At 58.4% G+C, this 17,631-nt stretch overlaps 2 protein-coding genes across 2 annotated transcripts; one reads left to right on the forward strand and one right to left on the reverse strand.

The window, feature by feature from the left end:
- Positions 1-3,419: 3,419 nt before the first annotated feature.
- On the forward strand, positions 3,420-8,369 carry CAV3 (caveolin 3). Its single transcript, XM_010390278.4, has 2 exons — positions 3,420-3,575; positions 6,369-8,369. The coding sequence occupies exons 1-2, from the start codon at positions 3,462-3,464 to the stop codon at positions 6,708-6,710; spliced, it is 456 nt and encodes a 151-aa protein (XP_010388580.1). The 5' UTR covers positions 3,420-3,461; the 3' UTR covers positions 6,711-8,369.
- A 704-nt stretch (positions 8,370-9,073) lies between these two features.
- Positions 9,074-15,652, reverse strand: OXTR (oxytocin receptor). Its single transcript, XM_039559258.1, has 2 exons — positions 14,446-15,652; positions 9,074-10,584 (listed from the first exon to the last, which is right to left on the reverse strand). Exons 1-2 carry the CDS (start codon positions 15,374-15,376, stop codon positions 10,343-10,345), a joined length of 1,173 nt encoding a protein of 390 aa, XP_039415192.1. The 5' UTR covers positions 15,377-15,652; the 3' UTR covers positions 9,074-10,342.
- Between the last annotated feature and the right edge of the window lie 1,979 nt (positions 15,653-17,631).

Consider the following 17,631-nt stretch of genomic DNA (forward strand, 5'->3'; position numbering starts at 1 on the left):
CAAACCTCCCATGACACGATGTCACCACCCACCTTCGTGCCAAGGCTCTCTAAAGCCAGCGCAGGACACAGGCACTCGGTTGCAGATCCATTGGCCAGGATGGCAGATTTGTACCCAAAACAGCAGCAATTGCTCCCCAGCACCACCAAGGCCAGCCGTGGGTTCTCCTGGCACTGAGGGCAGGCTGCAGCCTCTGACTGCACAGGGAGATACCCAAGGAACCCCAGGCAGGACCACCCCACACCACTGCAGCAAGAGGTAACAGATCATTAAAACCAGGCTTTAGCCTATAGCAGGTTATCGCAGGAGCTGAAAGATGCTCATGCAAAGAAGGCAGGAAGGCAGATTTGCGCTGTTTTAAAATAAAAGATGAAAGGAGAGCTCTGCTCCCAGCACTGCAGGTAGAGCTGCTCCCTCACCCTCACTCCCATCCAGCAGCACATGGCACTCACCTGGAACACTCCCTCATTTGCTGCCCCTTCAGAAAAGCTGAACTGAGTGAAGGATTAAATCCCCCGAGGTCAGGATTTATGCACAGAGCCATTGCTCCTGCTTTGGCCTGAGACCTAATTCACCAGCATCGCTTCACCTGGCTGTCCTCTCCCAGGACTCCATAGAAACACTCCCAATTTCTCCTTCTTTGCTATTCCTTCACTGCAATTCTGGTCTGTTCATTTTCACAGTAGCTTTGATCTGTGTGAGCTTTATTTCTGCTTTATTCTTCTCTGCTCAAGAGAAATAAATACATTTTGCTGACTGGGTCCAAGCAGCAGGTTATTTATCTGACTTCTAGAAGGCTTCCAGGTCCACAGTCCGAGTCCTACAACCTGCTCAGGTCTTGACAGTCTGTTCCCAAAAGCAATGCTCCCGCTGAGAGCATGTACAAGGCTGGTCAGGGCAGGGGCAATGGTGACTGCTTGTTTCTGCAGAGGGAAATGTGTCACCCGGTGTCTTAACAAATGTTCTCACAATGAAAGGTTTGGATTTCAGTGAAAAAAACCTTCCATGGCATCCCTTTTGGGGCAGATCTGTCCAGCAGAGCACATGGGGGGGACGGGAGCAGCACTGAGCAGGTGTCCCCTGCTCCTGCCTCCGTTGTGTATGTGACTCCACTTTTACACGGTGTCCCATTCACAGCCTGAAAGTACTCGGAAATACATTTATTTATAGCACCTACAGTGCAACAGAATATCCCCCTCCCTCTCCTTGCTGCTGGAGACATCGGCTACCTGCACGCTGCCCTGCGCGGGTGCGCATTCCCCTCCTCCCACGCCCGGCCCGCCGGAGCCGCCTGCCCGCTGGGGACAGCACGGAGCAGCCCGGCCCGGCCTAAAGACAGGGAGTGACTCATGCCCCCAGAAATGCCTCACGGAGGAGGGGCAGGAGTGAGTGCCCCGACACCCCTCCGCCGCCCTCCGCCCGGCCCGGGGCAGCCGGGGAGAGCCCCGGCCCTGGGGAGCGCAGGGCACCGGCACCCGCGGCCCCGGCAGAGCATCCAGGTGGGAGCGGCCCAGGAGAATCGGGGAGCAAATGCCCGAGGCCGCAGTCCCCAGCGGGCAGGGACAGCCCCGCAGAGCAGCTGCGCCTCCTAAATTGGGGGCTGGCTCCCGGCCAGGGCAGCCGCAGCTCTGAGCTCACACCAGAGCCGGCTCCTCGGCCCCGACGCCGGGAAACAGCTGATTTTGCTAAAACACCCTGCACAATTCGTGCTCAGCCACTGAGCAGCAGGGCTACAGAGCTCTGCTAGAGGATCCAGCTGTGACCAAGCAGGTCTGGCCTTGGAGCTGCTGCCCAAAATCTTGGGGTGTGGAAGGGTTTTACCTCCAACACCAGTCTGTGCTGTGTTAGGGACCTTCCAGCTTCTGTGGAGTAGCAGAGGGAGATGCAGGGATGTGGAATGGGTGCCATCAAAGAGTTTTCCAGTGTCCTTTTGCCCAGAAGAGGGGCATTGATGGGCACTCCTCTCCAGAACAACCTGCCAGATTTACACTCACAGCCCCACGCTCATGACCCTTTCCAGAGTTTGTCCCCTCTCCACAGGTGCCCCGCATGCCTTTGCAGGATCCTGCGGGTTCACAGACTTTCACACCCCAGCGCTGCCCTTTCTCTCCCTGTAGAGGGAGTCAAGGAGGTCTCTGACAAGCTGCATTCACTTCAGTTTCAGCCGTGGATGTGTCACACCCAGGGCATCACCACATCAGCTTCCACCGGAGCTGAAATCCCGAGGAAAAAACAAAAAAGTCTCCAGACTGAGGCACCAACCTGACTCCAGAAAAAATAGTGAAAAAAAGGAGTTGGAGGAGGCTGGCAGCCTTAGACCCACAGTCAGGCTCAGCCAGACCTTTGCCATCACAAGTTTTCAGGAAACGTGAACATGTCCGAGACCTGCAACACCTCAGCCCAATGAAGGAACTCAATCCCATTTCTGCTCTGTATTCTATCAGCCCCAAGGGCTGAAAGCTCCAGGCACGGAGCCACGAGGGTTTGATAAAAGCAGCACTGTCCAGGCACTGATGTTTTTGGAAGGCAGCAGAGCCTTTTGCCTTAAAATACCTCCCCTGCCATGCCAGCCGTGCTCATGGGCTCCACGGTGGCCCTTCCACGTTCAGCACTTGTGTGGGCACCTCCAGCCTGCTCAGGGAGCTGCCCATCCCTCCCTCTCCACCCATCCTGGGGGGGACACATAGCCTTCTCTCTCTACCCCTATTTTTTGAAGTGCTTTTTTCACAAAACCTTTACTTTTGAACAAATCTTCAGATCATGAAAGCCAAGAGCTCACAGGAGACATTGAGGAGGATTAGCAAAATACAGCCTAAGTTAAATAAATCTTCATTAATGTACTAAGTATCCCTGGAAGAGAAATTCCAGCCACTCTGGTTCTGTGGGTTGGTCTTGGATTTCCTCAAGTTTCTGTGGATGAAAAAGCTGGAACCTAAGGAATCCAGGCTGGCACCACAAGCCTTCTCCTGGGCTCTGAAGGGACCCTGAGGAGCGCTGGCCATCCCAGGACAATGTGGATTCTCTGGGTGATATTTATAGACATGGTTCCTGTCTCCCTAATCACTCAGATTCATAAACATCAATTTCTTTCAGGCTTTTGAGGAATTTTGCCCCAATTTGGGCATTGTTTCCCCCACACAAGGGTAAAATCCCCCCAGCACAACTGGGGTGGGGGGACTGCACACCCACCCCATGCCACCCCTGCCCTGGCTCAAAGGCCACCAGCCACCCACACACATGCCATGCCCCTGAGGTGACAGCACAGGGGCTGGCCCCAGAAAAGCCCCTTTAAGGGACACTTCAGGGTGGCCTCGGCAGTCAGGACATTAATTTTAGCCTGGAGCAGTGCCAGGAGAGCAGGGCAGCTGCTGCAGGCGGGGCCAGTGCCTCCCCCTTGCCCTCCCCGGGTCCCCCCAGCACAGCCACAGTCCCCGCTCCACTCCGGGGCCGGCAGAGCAGCCATGGCAGAGGAGCACAGCGAGCTGGAGGAGAGGATCATCATCAAGGACCAGCACACCAAGGAGATCGACCTGGTCAACAGAGACCCCAAGCACATCAACGAGGACGTCGTGAAGGTAGGGCTGTCCCACACTGCGCTGTAGAAGTGCCACTGGAACCAGGATTTGGTGTCAGACCTTGGTCTGTGTTTGGCTCGACTCAGCCGGTGCTGTTGATCTTTGTCCATGTGCCCCAAGAGGTGCCGTCTCCAGGGCTGTGGGGAGGTGACAGCCCTGCTGGCTGGGCACCCAGACACTGGTGGGGTGGCATGCCTGGCTCCAGTTAATGCCATATTTCCCATTCCTTGAATGGGCTCTCCAGTTTCATAACGGCTTGAAAATTTATGGAGATGCCTTCCTTTGTACCAGCAAGTGGGCAGCCAAAAATAACACAGAGATTAAATATCACTGATTTAAAGGGATATTGGGGAAAGGCTGCTGGCCTTCAAGACACAACAGCCTCCCTACCGGATTGTTTGATGTACATTGTCATATTTGTGGAAGACTGTTCCCCCAGGGCAGCCCAGAGGTGCAGGAGCTCCCAGCTCCCTCCCTGTTTCTGACCAAGAGGAATTCCCATTCTAACTCCGGGGCTTCCTCTAGGCTCCCTTAGAATTGCAAACAAAATTTGTCTCTGTTAGCCAGAGGTAATTCCAGCCCAAAGGGGAACCACAGGAGGTGGAAGGGTTTTGCTAAAACTGTGTTTGTCACACCAGAAGGGACAGCGTGCACAGCACTGCTCACACAGGCTCTGCAAAGGGCCGTGACCTTGGCAGCACTTGGATTTGGGCATTAAAACATCATTACAGCTACAACCAAATGGCCAAATTAAACTCCCTTGGCTGAGCTGTGACAGTATCGCTGGGCTCCTTTCTGGCACAGTGAGACCTGTCTGCCCAACACCTCGGCATCCCAAGCACATTCCCAGCACCATGTCCAGCATCTGTGCCACTCCCTGCCAGTGCATCCCACAGCCTTGGCCTGAGGCTTGGACAGGTGCCAGGCCAGGGGAGCAGCCCTCTGCCATGGCAGCAGGGACCAGGAGAGCCCTCAGCCCACTCACCCCAGGGCCAGGCAGCGCTTTGGGGCACACACCTGCTCCCCAGCTTGGGAATGCCACCAGCTACTCCTGGAGGACAATGCCAGTGCTGTCCTAGCCACCCACAGGCCTCCCACCAGCCCCTCCCTGCCTTTTCCCACTCCAGAGTCGCCAAAGCCTGAAGAGACCTTCCAAGCTCCCCACTCCCACGGCCACGCTGCTGCTCCACCAGCACTGGAAGGCTTCAGAGCTCGGGCTCCTCAGCATTCCTCCACCCTAAAATAGCCCAGCCGATCGAGCTGGGGCCGGAGGGCAGAGCCAGCCCCGGGACAGAGCACAGCTCCCCCTCCTCCTCCCAGGGACAGCCAGAGGCACGCTCCAAAACCCCGGGGCATCCAGGAGTGCTCTGGAACACGGGGAGCAGAGAGCCAGCCAGCAGGGGAGCAGGGAACAACAGTGCTGTATTTGATGAAGGGCTCACCTGGCCACGGATAAACATCCTGAGCATCACAAAGCAACAGCCAGAACTTGGGATCAAGTTGCAGGGGTGGCACTGGCCACAGAGGCTTTGCAGAGCTTCACAAACCTCCTCCAAACACAGCAACAGAGCAGTGCACAGCTGCACTGGGTGACCTTAAGAGAGCTTTTCCAACCTAAATGGTCCCACGATTCTATAAAGGAGCAGTACCTGCACATGCTGGTCCCTGAGCCTCTCCAGGCATTGCCCAGGAGCCAGAATCAGTCTGAGTCTAAAGCTCCACTGCTCCTCCAGATCCACTCCCACTGTGATGGCAGCAAAACAAGCAAAGAGGCAGAGCCTCTGCTTTTATATCCTGCTGCTCCCTGCATTAATTGATCCCTGATGAGCTCATCAGGCAGTTGGGCAGTAACCTGGGCTAGTCCCCAGCACACCTGGACTTTCCAGGGGCTGCTGATGGAACCTCAGGACCAGCTCTCAGGGCTGCTGGCTCCTCACTCATGTCAATGCTTCTCCCAGCACCTCCTGCTCACTCCAGGAAATTAAAGATGACACAGGGTGATTTTGTGAGCCAAGTGCTTCCAAAAGCAGAATGGATATTGTAATTTAACATGAATGTACAGACACATCAGCTGCCCAAGGGGAGGCCAGGCTGGATTTTAAGGCAAATAGCTCAGCTTATCTATTCCCTAGAAGTGAGTTACACCCAAGGGGATCTCTGCATGGAGTTTTGGGGAGTGTGTGCCACTCAGAGACACCCCCTGTGCCTGCACAAACAGCATAGGCAGGGCTGAGCCCCAGCTCCCTTTCCCAGGAGGAACATGGACAGACAGCACTGAGCACCTCATTCTACGGGTATAAATAAATAATCCATAAATCCAGAGGGCTGCTGGATCTTTATTAGCACAAACACCTTCCCACTGAGTGGGCAGCCACGTCCCTGAATGCTAAAAAAGAGCAGGAATGGGCTCTGGCCGCCTCTGCAGCCAACACTCCCACGCACAGCTCCTGTTCCAAGGGCTCCCGCCTGGCCCTCACACCTCACCCCAGATCAGGGGATGGGGTTGGCACTGTGACCCCCCGGTGCTGGAGTCTCAGCTGTGGGTTGAGCCAACCACTGTGCTGCCCACAGGCTGTGGCCAGGCAGTGCTGGGAGCCCTGAGGATCTCCCATCTCCGCAGGGGCTTGTCCCTGCTGGGGGTGCAAGGATCCATGGATCCACCCCCAGCACAGTCCCCACTCTCCCCAGCCCCGTCCGTTTGGCATCTGCTCCCACCTTGTGCAGCCCCTCCTCCTTGCATTGGGGCCTTTGCTGACCCCCAACCTCCCCTATGTCCATCTGCTCTCCTCCCAGGTGGATTTTGAGGATGTGATAGCTGAGCCTGTGGGAACATACAGCTTCGACGGCGTCTGGAAAACCAGCTACACCACCTTCACCGTCAGCAAGTACTGGTGCTACCGGCTGCTCTCTGCCGTCCTGGGCATCCCCCTGGCCGTCGTCTGGGGCTTCCTCTTTGCCCTCATCTCCTTCTGCCACATCTGGGCAGTGGTGCCCTGCATCAAGAGCTACCTGATAGAGATCCAGTGTGTCAGCCGGATCTACTCCCTCTGCATCCACACCTTCTGTGACCCCCTCTTTGAGGCACTCTCCAAGATCTGCAGCAACATCCGAGTTGCTCTCCGGAAGGAGATTTAGGTCCTGACAGCTGCCCCAGCAGCCCTTGCACAACCCCCTCTATGCAGGCTCCCTGCCCTCGGGCAGGTGGACACTGCACACACGGACACCCCTGCCTGGTGAGGGACCTGCACATGGACACCCCTGATAAGGGAACTGGGCATCACAGCAGGACCCCACAGCAGAGCTGGCTCTCAGGGATGCTCTCTGCAGATGGAGGCAGGCCCCGAGGCTGCTCCTTACTCCATCCCAAAGCCAGAAGCCCATCATGGCTCAGGGAGCAGCCCAGACAGACCCTCTGCCCTCCAGGACCCCTGGGATTTCCTGTGGGAGAGACGGCAGCACCTCCTGGACCACAGCCCTCGGCCACAGCCTGCAGGTGCAGGGCAAGCAGTGAGGCTGCAGAGCTGCTGCTGGCCACCAACTAAACCCTGCCTGTTCCTCCATCCCTTCAGGCTGGGAAGGCACTGACAGAAACTCCCTCACAGGAGTTGTTATTTGTGGCAAACAACTGCTGTTGTGGGAGCTTCTGCATTAAACTGCTGCACAAAACTTTTAGGGATAGAATAGCTAAACCAAATTTTTTCATGTGTACTTGCATTTCAGCCAAGCTGTGAGAGCCAGACCAGGCCATGCATGACGTGTTGTGTCTGCTCTGAGAGTGTGAGCTGATCCTGGGCCACCGCCAGCTGCAAACCCGCTCGTGGCACTTTGATGCTCAGTTATGCACTTAATTGTGGAGCATCGCTCAGTGCCATGGGCAGGACACGGGGCAGGACAGCGCGGGTGGGACCCAGCCCTGTGCATGGCCCTGAGCGCTGGGGCTGCAGGAGGGCAGGGGGGACACAGAGCCTGGGGAACCTCGCTTGAGCTGGGCTCTAAGCAAAGCTTGGGTTCGTTCTGCACGGACAATCCTCACTACACAATTGCTCAGTCGCTGCCGAGTTTGCTCCAGCCACAGCAGCGTGTGCATCCCACACGGGCAGCGCTGTCCCTCCACTGCGTCCTGGGATGGAGCGAGGAGGCTGCGGGAGGGGCAGGACCGCACCGACCCTCGGGCTCTGCCCGGCAGGGGGGACTCACACCCAGCCAGGCCCTCCCTCAGCATCCCGGGGTCGCCCTGATGGGTGGGGAGAGCAGAGGAAGAAGCCTCTGCCGGGACCCTGCTGCTCTGGCTCCAGGGAAAGAGGAGTGAGGGGCGAGAGGGCCGATTCAGAGCTATTTCCGCCCCTGTCCTGTCAATTAATTTGCCGGTCCCTCTTCCACGGAGCTGCACTTCCACTTTGAGGCCCTTGAATACTCTTTTGGCTCCAGCCTTAAGTGCTTTGCTGAGCCAGGGTCCAGGAGGTCTCGTTGTTCAGAGGCTGTTCTCAATTGTGTCCATGTGTGCCTTTCCCTTGGCTTCCAGCAAAGACTTGGAGCCAAAGGTTCCTCTAGTGCCATGCCAAGGACAAGAGGGAGCCAGGTTTTCTACTGGAGCTCTTCCAAGGGCTTGGGATTGCATACTGCTGTTACTCCATAGCAATGTGGTACCCAAGCTCCTGCAACATCAGGGCCCAAGAAGGATGGAGTGATTAAAAAGAAAAATATATTTAGGTATTTATAGGGGGAAAAAAGTCTCAAAAAACACTTCACCATGAGCATTTTTTGTGGGAATAAAAATAATTAAAATCAATTGTATAATGGGCTTATTACTACTTCTAATTTTTTTGTTGTTGTTGTTCTAGTAGTTCACTGCCTGAACCCAAAAAACCCTGAAATGCTGATGTCCCCACCACATTGCTCTCTGGGCTCCCAATACTTGGGGCACACCTGTCAGCACCTCTGTTTCACTTTTGACCCTCCTGAAAAGCCTTTTGGCAATGCATTCCCCTGGGACACTCCTGCTCTCCCTGTCCCTGCTCTGCCGCAGCCTGGGAACAGTGCAGGAGCTCAGCCGTGGCACCACTTGGCTGCAGCACCTCCAGGCATGGGGCATGGCCCTGCCTGAGCCCCAGACCACCACCAGAAACTGCAGCCAGGGCTGGAGGGCAATTCCCCGTGTCTCCCAAAGCTCCCTCTCTTCTCCAGGCATCCGTCCCAGTAACATCTACTGCCATGTTCTCTCCTCCCCGGCAGGTGGAGGATGCACCAGGCCCTCAGACTCTCGAGAAAAGGAGACCCCTCCTTCCTCGTTTTGTGCGGGAGTGAGTGACCCTCAAGGAGAAGGAGGTGAACGTGGGAGGAAGATGCTCTATAGTGTCCTGAGGATTTCAACCAGTCAGCAAATGTGCTGAGAGCTCACTTGGAGCTCCCACAAAAAAAAAAAATCAAAGGAAGGTCAGGGTAGGAAAGGTGCAAATAGACCTGCTGGTGACAGTGAAAAAATAAAGGACACATTTAAATGTATTTTTCATGTTCATTCCCAACATGAAAGGCCAAATTACATCACCGTATGAAAGCCCCAGCTGTGCCCCCTCCAGTGCCCATGTCACAGGCAGCTCTGTGCCGCCGGGTGCGGATCCCAGCGCTGGGCAGCGCTGCACCGGCAGCGGCACCGCGGTGAGCGCAGCTGGGTGTGTGCGGTGCTCCAGCCCTGCTGCCCACCGGCCCCCTTCGTTCGCTCAGCCCAGCGCTCCACCCACGCCTCCCTCCCACCTTCCACCAGACACAGTCAGAAAACTTTATTTACAGGTTTTGTCAGCAATTAAAATCCATGCCGTGAGCATGCCCTGTGCGCTAGAGAGCAAGCGAAAGGCACTGGAACCTTCACGGGAGCCTTCACGGGATCTGCGCCGACCCCAGAGCCAGGCCTGGTGTCGGGGACGTGACGGGACTGTCCCTGTCAGAGCCCACGGAGCCCAGCCCGGATCCCGCACACCCGCCCGTGTGGAAGCTGCTGAGCACGCTCGGCCAGGGCGTTCCTGCCCGGATCCCGGCCCCAGCCGTGCCCGCTCCAGGCTCCTGCCGACCGTCTGCACGGCCTCGCTGGGGATGAGGTCCAGAGCTGGGGTGGGGACACTGGGGCGACAGCGCTGTGCCCTGCAAGGCTGGTCCCTGTTGCCCGCCAGGATGCCCTTCTCTGAGCCTAGGCAGGGGGAGCAGGGCTGGCACGGTGCAGGGCTGGCACGGTGCAGGGCTGCGGGGCTGCGGGGCTGCGGGGCTGCGGGGCTGCGGGGCTGCGGGGATGGGGCTGCCTCTGCCCCAATGGCTGCAAGTGAAGCGAGAGCGCCTGTGCTGAGAGCGCGGTGCCAGGAGCCGGCATCCTGCAGGACCGTGCTGCAGGTGCAGGTGGGACAGTGCCCAGCGCTGTGCCGGGGATGACACTCATCACCCTGTGCTGCAGCAGCCCCTTCCATCCCATGTGGTGCGTCACACCTGCCCCAGCAGCACCCGGTCGCTCGGGACAAGACCTGTCCCTCCTGGTGGCATCCCTAAGCCACTGATGTTAGCGTTTGGGGCTCAGGAGCGAGTTCCTGGTGTCTAATCCCAGCCTGAAACTTGGACACAGAATTCCTGCCCCACTCCCGTCTCAGTTAAATAAGGCCCTCTGTACATGCTGACAGGCATATATACACCTATTTATAGACCCCCTCCTTGTCCGGGCACAGCTTGCCACAGGGAAGCACTGGAGGCAGCACAGCAGAGGCACAACGTCCTGGCTGGTGATGGCCTCACGTCGTGGACGGCTGCATGAAGCTCCTCTGGCTCGTGCTCCTGCAGCTGAGGACGAAGGAGGAGGAGTTGCTCTTCTTGCCCAGGTCACACGCTGGCCGCGACTTCAGGTAGCGCGTGGAGCAGCAGAGGAAGCGGCGCACGAGGTCGTGGAAGAGGTGCCCGGTGTAGAGCATGTAGATCCAGGGGTTGCAGCAGCTGTTGAGGCTGGCCAGGAGCATGGCAATGATGAACGGGGAGGCTGCGAGACAGAGGCACGGCAGTGTCAGGGCACGGCCACGCCGCGGTGGCCTCTGCCGAGAGCCCCAGCCCTGGCGGCACCGCGGCACCTCCTCCCCGCCAGGGATGTGCCCCCCGCCCGCAGGAACACCATGGGCAATGAGAGCTGCTGCGGGGCGGGGGGCGAGCCTCCGTTCCAGCACCTTAGGTTTAGGTTTTTTCCCCGCATGAGCTGCATTTCCCTGCTCCTGCTGCCTGCCCGGCGTTACCCTGGAGTGCCTGGCCAGGAGGCAGAGCTGCCCCCAGCAGCACCTGCACAGTCAGCCTAGTCTAAGGTGCCCAAACCCGGGAAAGGGACCGCGGCCCTTGGAGTTGCCGTGGCAAAGAGCAGGACTGGGAGCAAGCAGAGTCGGTGGCTCGTTTTTCCACACCGGTGGTTGATTTGAGGCAGACTCTCAGCTTCCAGCTCCTCGGGCTGTGGGACAGCCATAGTCCCCAGGCCACGGGGCGTCCCCTGCTCCTGGGCTGTCCCCACTGCCAGCCCAGCAGCCCAATGCTCTCCCAGCACCTTTCTCCAGTCATTTTTCTTTCCCTCAAATTAATTTTTCCCACACAGCGCTCTGCCAGGAAAGACAACAGCCATTCCCACACCGCAAATGAAGTCCGGGAGCCTGGCATCCCCCGGTGTTGGGGGGGATGGTGGCAGTGCGGTGCCAAGACATCGAGTCTCTGGCTGCTGCTCTCTGTCCCCAGAGCAGAAAGTACCCACTGTCCCACCTGGGAGGTTGGATCAGCGCCTTCTGGTGACAACGGGATGGTGGGACGGGCATCTGCCGTGGCACCGAGACAAGGGGGGACATCCCCTCCATGAAGTGGCTGCTGGTGGAGATGGAGCCTTTATCCTGCTCCCTGTGTTCCAGCTCATCTCCTCAGCCCCTCTGCTGCCAGAGGACGCGCCAGCAGCGAGGATGAACATGGCTGGTTTGGCTGTTCTGGTCCCTTCGTGCCTCTGCAAAAATCCACTGGCAGTTTTTAAACCAGTGAAGAAGTGTGACTATAAATGTTAGCTTCCAAATTCACCTTCAGCCAATGGATGCGTAATTCCTGCTCTTGTGATGTCTGCTCCAACTACTTTTAATTTCAAGCATATGCTAAAAAATTATTCCATGGGGAATGGTTACAAATCCCAGGCACAAGACCTGAAATACATCACAGCGTTTCTATCCACTTAAAAACATCCAGCCAGGGCTGACTCAGCTCTTCCCTCTCTGCGGGAGGCAAATTGAATTTCAGGGAGCTTACCGCAGGGCAGGTCCGGAGGGTGGGCTGCTCCCCTCCCTGGCTGGAACACCAGAGACCCCCGAGGGGTGCTGCAACCAGCAAGCTCTGTCCCTCAAGGATGTCCCCTCCCCCCGGCACTCCCCGCTCCTGGGGATGTCCGGAGCGGTGGGCAGGGGTGGAGGCTGTGCCCCAGCAGGGCTGTGGGGGCTCTGCTGCAAACACCCAGTACAGGAGCGGGATGGGATGAGGGGCTCCCCCATTCTCACACACTGACTGGGGCCATCGCTCACAGCCCACGTGTCAGGGCTCCTGCCCCAAGGTGAAGGGACCGATATAACATCATGGTGCTTCACAGCCCTGCTCGTGTCCTCACAGGCGCCTTGAGCCGACCGACTCCGAGCTCGGAACCCCGCATGTGCTCCCTGTGAAGTGCGGGCAGCAGGAGCCTCTTTCCAACCCGCGGGCAGTGCAGGGTCCCCGGTGCTCAAACCAGCACCTGGATCATAACCTGCAGCTCGGACCCACCTTACAGAGGCTTTGGGGTGTGTGGCCGCCTAGGGGGGGATGGATCTCTGCTGCCTGGCCGGGGAGGCAGCATCAGGCTGACAGCCCTGCCCTTCCGGGGCTGCCCCACGAGCCCGGCACTGCAGCTGGGCTGCGAGGAGCGAGGAGCTCACATTTAGGCACCTTCATGTGCCCCATCAGCCACGGGGAAGGGACACGGAGGGGCTGCAGGGCAGGGGCTGGCGGGGCTGGGGGAGTGGGGCCGTGCAGCTGCCTGGGACCGGCCCCGTCCTGCTGCCCACCCCGCTCTGCTCAGGGCAGGGCTGCAGCCTCTGCGCCGCCCTGGCCTCGGCTTATGGGCCTTGTTCTATGGAAGCGAGGAGAGCAAATGAAGTGGATCAGTGGGAACAGGGAGAGCCCTCCCTGGTTCTCCCCTCGCTAGCGAGGGAAGGAGGGCGCTGCCTTGTTCTCTTTACAGCCTCATCTTTCACTCTGCACATGCCGAGCGCATCCTGCTGAGGTGGGAGCCCAGCTCCGAGCGGTGTCAGGGTTTCACCCAGCACAGACCAAGCTCTGTGCATCGCTCTGCTCATGCCCGAGTTCTGCGGCTCGCCACGCTCCGGGATGTGGCACACGGGATCAGGGGCAGGGCCCCTGTTCAGCCCCCTCAGACTTCAGCAGGGCTCAGTCAGGTACCGAGAGACCTGCCCTCACCAGGGACACTCTGTAAGACATCCTATGTGGAGAAAGCAACACACTTTCTAAGGAGGTGACTGCTCCCTCACCTGCCTTTGGGATCTGCTGATCACCCCCAGTGCAGCTCATTGGGGTGCAGTCGTGCCCCCATTGCTGCTGGCACCCAGGGACCCCTGCCCTCCCTCTCCTCTGCCCTTTCCGTGGCTATGCCCACACAGCTGTGAGGTGAGGAACAGCCACAGTCCCTTCCCAACACGGGGTACACCTCTCCTGCACCCCACCACGCTGCCTGGCCACAGTGTCCAAGCCTCAGTAACGGGAAGGGGTCCGGGATCAGGGCAAGGCTGTGGGAACGCTGCAAGCAAAGCCTGTGTCCTCTGCAGAGAAGTCTGGCTGTGCTGCTCCCCCCTCGTGCCTCTGGGCAGCCAGCAAGGAGGAGGAGAGCCTGGGAAGAAGGGCTGGGGTCTCCCAACACTTGTACCCACCCCCTGGCTTTTCCTCCCCATGCCATGAAAGCCTCCAGCAAGTGCCCTGGCAGAGCTCCCACCCTGTGCCGCAGCCACGGGCTGCCCGGAGACAGGAACGTGGTGGGGACAGGAGTGAGGAGTGTGGAACGGCTCGGAGGGCTGGAGAGCCCCCTGATACCTTAAAGTGAAGAGGGGAGAAAAAAGAAAAAGGAAAAAGGGAAAAGGAAAAAGGAAAAAGGGAAAAGTGCTGCAAGGCCGATGGCACCGTGTGAGAAAGAGAAAGGTTCCCCATGCAGCCAGAAGGATTGGGACAGACAAATCCTGTCTACCCCCGCTCCACCAAGGGTCAGCAAAGCAGCAGAGGTTTGGGTGCTGGGAAGGGAGGGGCAGCTCTCAAGACTGCAGGATTAAAACACAGCATGAGTGAGGGCTGCTGCTTCACCCCAGAGCCCATCTAGGAACTAGAAGTTTTGATCAGCCTAAATCAGGTGGAAAACCCCTGGAGCACAAGCCATATTCCACTTCTCCTGAAATAAATGGAGCAGAGAGAAGCAGGAGAGGCAAAGCACACCTGCCTGGCTCCGGCTCTGTCCAGCCCATGGGAACAGATGCATATGGGCTGCAGGACACGGGGTTTTCCACAGCTGTGTAGCTGGGATAGGGCTCGGGAAGGGCAGAGTGGCCAGGCTGAGCAGCCGTGCCCTGTGAGCTGCCCCTGAGCCACAGTGGCCCTGAATTTGCCAGGACTGTGGTAGGCGTTGACCTGGGAAAGCTGCGGCTCAGCTGCCTGTGGGGGGTTTATCCGTGTTCAGGACTTTCTCCCATCTCCCTCCCACCCGCCCAAAACCAGCTCGGAGCAGTTTCTGCCGTGGGTGTCCCCGGGGCACTGAGCGGAGCCGTCCAAGCACACCAGGGCGAGGGAGGGGAGGCTGTACCTTCCTGCGGCGCGTTGGTGTCCCACACTGACCACATCTGCACGAAGAAGAAGGGAGTCCAGCACACTATGAACGCCAGCACGATGATAAAGGTCATTTTGACTGTCCGGATCTTGGCTTTAGAGATGAGCCTGGTGCTGCTGACCCTGGCAAACACCATCCCTCTGCGGGAGCCTGAGCCCAGACCCACGCTGGGCCCGTGAGCCGTCTTCAGCTTCACGTTCTGCCAGATTTTGAAGCTGATTAAGCCGTAGCAGATGCTCAGCATCAACACAGGGATGATATAGACCATGAGGGTGATCCAGGTAACATAGGCTTTCGGTCCCCAGGGCTGGATGAAATCTGCCCAACAGTCATAAACCCCGTTCCCCACATCCCTTAGAGAAAATATGTGGATCTGAGGGATGCTGACCAGCAGGCACAGCAGCCAGGTGAGGAGGACAGAGACCCGGTCAGCTCTCCTGTGCAGGGACCTCAGTGGCTGACAGATGGCCAAGCACCGGTCCAGGGACATCAGCAGGAGCATGTAGGTGGAAGCGAACATTCCCACTACCTGCAAGTACTTGATCAAGCGGCAGAGGAAATCTGGCCCATAGAACCTGAAGGTGATGTCCCAAATGAGCTGGGGCAGCACCTGGAAGATGGCCACGACCAGGTCAGCGATGCTCAGGTGCTTCATGAAGAAGTACATGCGGGAGTGCTTGTGGCGGGTGGTGTGGATGGCCAGTAGCACGCACAGGTTGCCGGTCAGAGCGAGGAACAGGATGAGGCACAGGACTGTCACCTCCACCTTGGCCATGTCCTCGTTCCTCTTCAGGGGGTCGGCGGTACTGTTCCTGCCGGCGCTCAGGTTCCCCAGCCGGAGGCTGCCGTTCCCCAGGGAGCTGTTGATGGTCCAGGTACTGCTCCCCGCCAGGTACAGCTTCTCCATGGCCAGCGCCGGCCCGCATCGAGCCTGGGGCAGGGTGAGGGCAGAGAGCGGGCAGAGCCTCTACCGATGCGTTCCTGTGCGGTAGCCGGGTGTCCCCGCCGCTCTCTCTCCGTGTCTCCTCGATTCTCAATATTCCACCGCTCTCCGTGTCCCCCCGTGCTGTGTCCCCCGCCGGTCCCCTCCCGGCGCTTCCGTCCCCGCCGTGCCGCCCTCTCTGCCCTCCGGTCCCTGTCCCCGTGCCCCGGGTGGCGGCTCCCCGCGGCTGCTCCCTGTCCCCTCGCCGGTCACTCGGCGTCTCCGCCGGCTGCTGCCCCGCGACGAGCCCCGGCGCAGGGGCCGGGCGAGCGGCGGGGGCGGCGGGCAGAGGCGGGTCCCGGACCGGCCCCTCGGGGCCCGCCCGCGGCCGCTGGCCCCGCACCCGGACCCGCCTCAGCATCTTCCCCTCGCCCTCCCCGGAGCGCGGCCGTTCCCGCACCCGACCGGCGGCACCGGCTCCCCCGCAGCCCCTCTCCTCTCGGGCAGCCCCGGCTCCCAGAGCGGTGCCGCGAGGGGGAGCGGCGGAGCGAGGCCGCGGGGGTGGGCGGGGGCCGCCAGCGCACCCGATAGACCAAAGCCCCCCGGCATCGCGTCTCTGGGCACACAACGGAGGGCGGGAGCACGCACCGGGCTCACCTCCCCAGCACAGCCCTGCCCTGCCGGAGCTGCCTTCGCAGGACGCCCAGGGAAGGGTCCCCCGTAGCTGTCAGCCCGGCCTCGTCCAAAGGAGCAGGCTCAGGCGTTGGGCACTTGGCAGCTAACACACACAACTAAGAGCTTCCCTTTTCCTTCAAGGGGAACATTTCAAAGTATTATTTCTATGAAATAAGGAGTGGTAGGAATGTGTGACACCATTTGTCACCAGCTCATCAGCACAGCTCAAGGGTCCTCCCCATTTTCAGGCTCCCTACAGGGGATGTGGAACCTGAAAGTGCAGGTGGGATGTTCAGAAGAGCATGGAACCCTCCCCGTTCATCCCTCAGTCCAGTGGTGCTGAAGCCCCCCAGCATCACCACCCTCTGCTCCCCACTTCAAGTCGTATCTCAAATCCTCCTCAGCCCAGCCTTAGACCCTGAACAAACATCCCTGCAGCTATTTTTAAAGATTTTTGGGAAGCTTTAGCTCCATGCAAGATGTAGAAATATTAAATACTTTGGCAAGTTCTTCCCTCCAGGGTTCACGTTCTTCCTCCTTCAGGCAACAGAACTGCTGTGGGAATGGCTGCAGATCGCAGCTCACCATGTGCAATGCTTTTTTTGTATTGTTCTGCTGGTTTTGGGAGAGCTCTGAGGGAGGACGTGACTGTGGGTGAAATCCTGGCTCCAGTGAAGGCAAGGAAAGGTTTGCCCTTGGCTTCTGCACAGCTCCTTGAGCAACTTGCAGGGACTTGAGGGATGTCCTTGGGGCCCAGGTGGGGCAGCAGCACCATGAGACACCGTCAGAGGAGGGGCAGAGCAGCCACTGCTCCTCTCTGGCCTTGGATGAGGTGTCACTCAGGACTGCACAGAGCCCAGCTCCCTTCCAGAACAGACCTGAACTGCTAGGAAAGAGCCCCGTGCCCCTTGTGCAGCCCCTACACGTGGCAGTGAGCACCTCCAGGAGTGGTGAGCAACTGTGAAGTGCATTTGCTGTCAGCAAGGAATCACAGGTGCGTGGCTGGGGAAGAGCTCTCCCAGGATTGATGCCGTTTGTCCCCATGCCAATGCCACACCGCTCCCAGGGCCACAGCCTCTGCCATGCTCTGCCTTGACTTGGAGCATAGGAGCAGCGCAGTGAGGATCACATGCCTGGGGCCTGAAATTTGGGGATTGGGCTTAGGATAACATTCAGCTCCCAGTGCCCTTCCCTGAGTGATCCTGTCGGGGCCGGGCATTGCCCCCCAACAGCCAGAGATGCTCGTGGCCCCTCGCAGCTCCTCTGTCCTTATTCAGGCAAAGCTGCAGCTGCCGCACAACTAAAACCCAAACACATGTGATTTCGAAGCAAAGAATCCTGTGAGAATCAAAGCGTTTTCTGAGTCATCCCCTGCTTCTTCCAGCTTTAAACATTCAGGGATGCCATAGAGCTGGAAACATTTTTATTTTAAAAATACATGCTTTGGGATAATCAAAAGCACAAACACTAAATAAAGCTAAATTTAATTGCATTTGGGTTTACTGCTGGAGCTGAAATAGCTGTTTTTCCAATAGCTATCTGGAATCCCAACTTTATAGTCCCCA

This window comes from Corvus cornix, chromosome 12 (assembly GCF_000738735.6).
Source record: "Corvus cornix cornix isolate S_Up_H32 chromosome 12, ASM73873v5, whole genome shotgun sequence".
Taxonomy (NCBI): domain Eukaryota; kingdom Metazoa; phylum Chordata; class Aves; order Passeriformes; family Corvidae; genus Corvus; species Corvus cornix.

Coding starts and splice junctions, on each gene's coding strand:
- CAV3 (XM_010390278.4), top strand. CDS start 3,462: ATGGCAGAGGAGCACAGCGAGCTGGAGGAGAGGATCATCATCAAGGAC. Junction 3,576..6,368: donor TCAACGAGGACGTCGTGAAG/GTAGGGCTGTCC, acceptor CTCTCCTCCCAG/GTGGATTTTGAGGATGTGAT.
- OXTR (XM_039559258.1), bottom strand. CDS start 15,376: ATGGAGAAGCTGTACCTGGCGGGGAGCAGTACCTGGACCATCAACAGC. Junction 10,585..14,445: donor CACCAACGCGCCGCAGGAAG/GTACAGCCTCCC, acceptor TCTGTCTCGCAG/CCTCCCCGTTCATCATTGCC.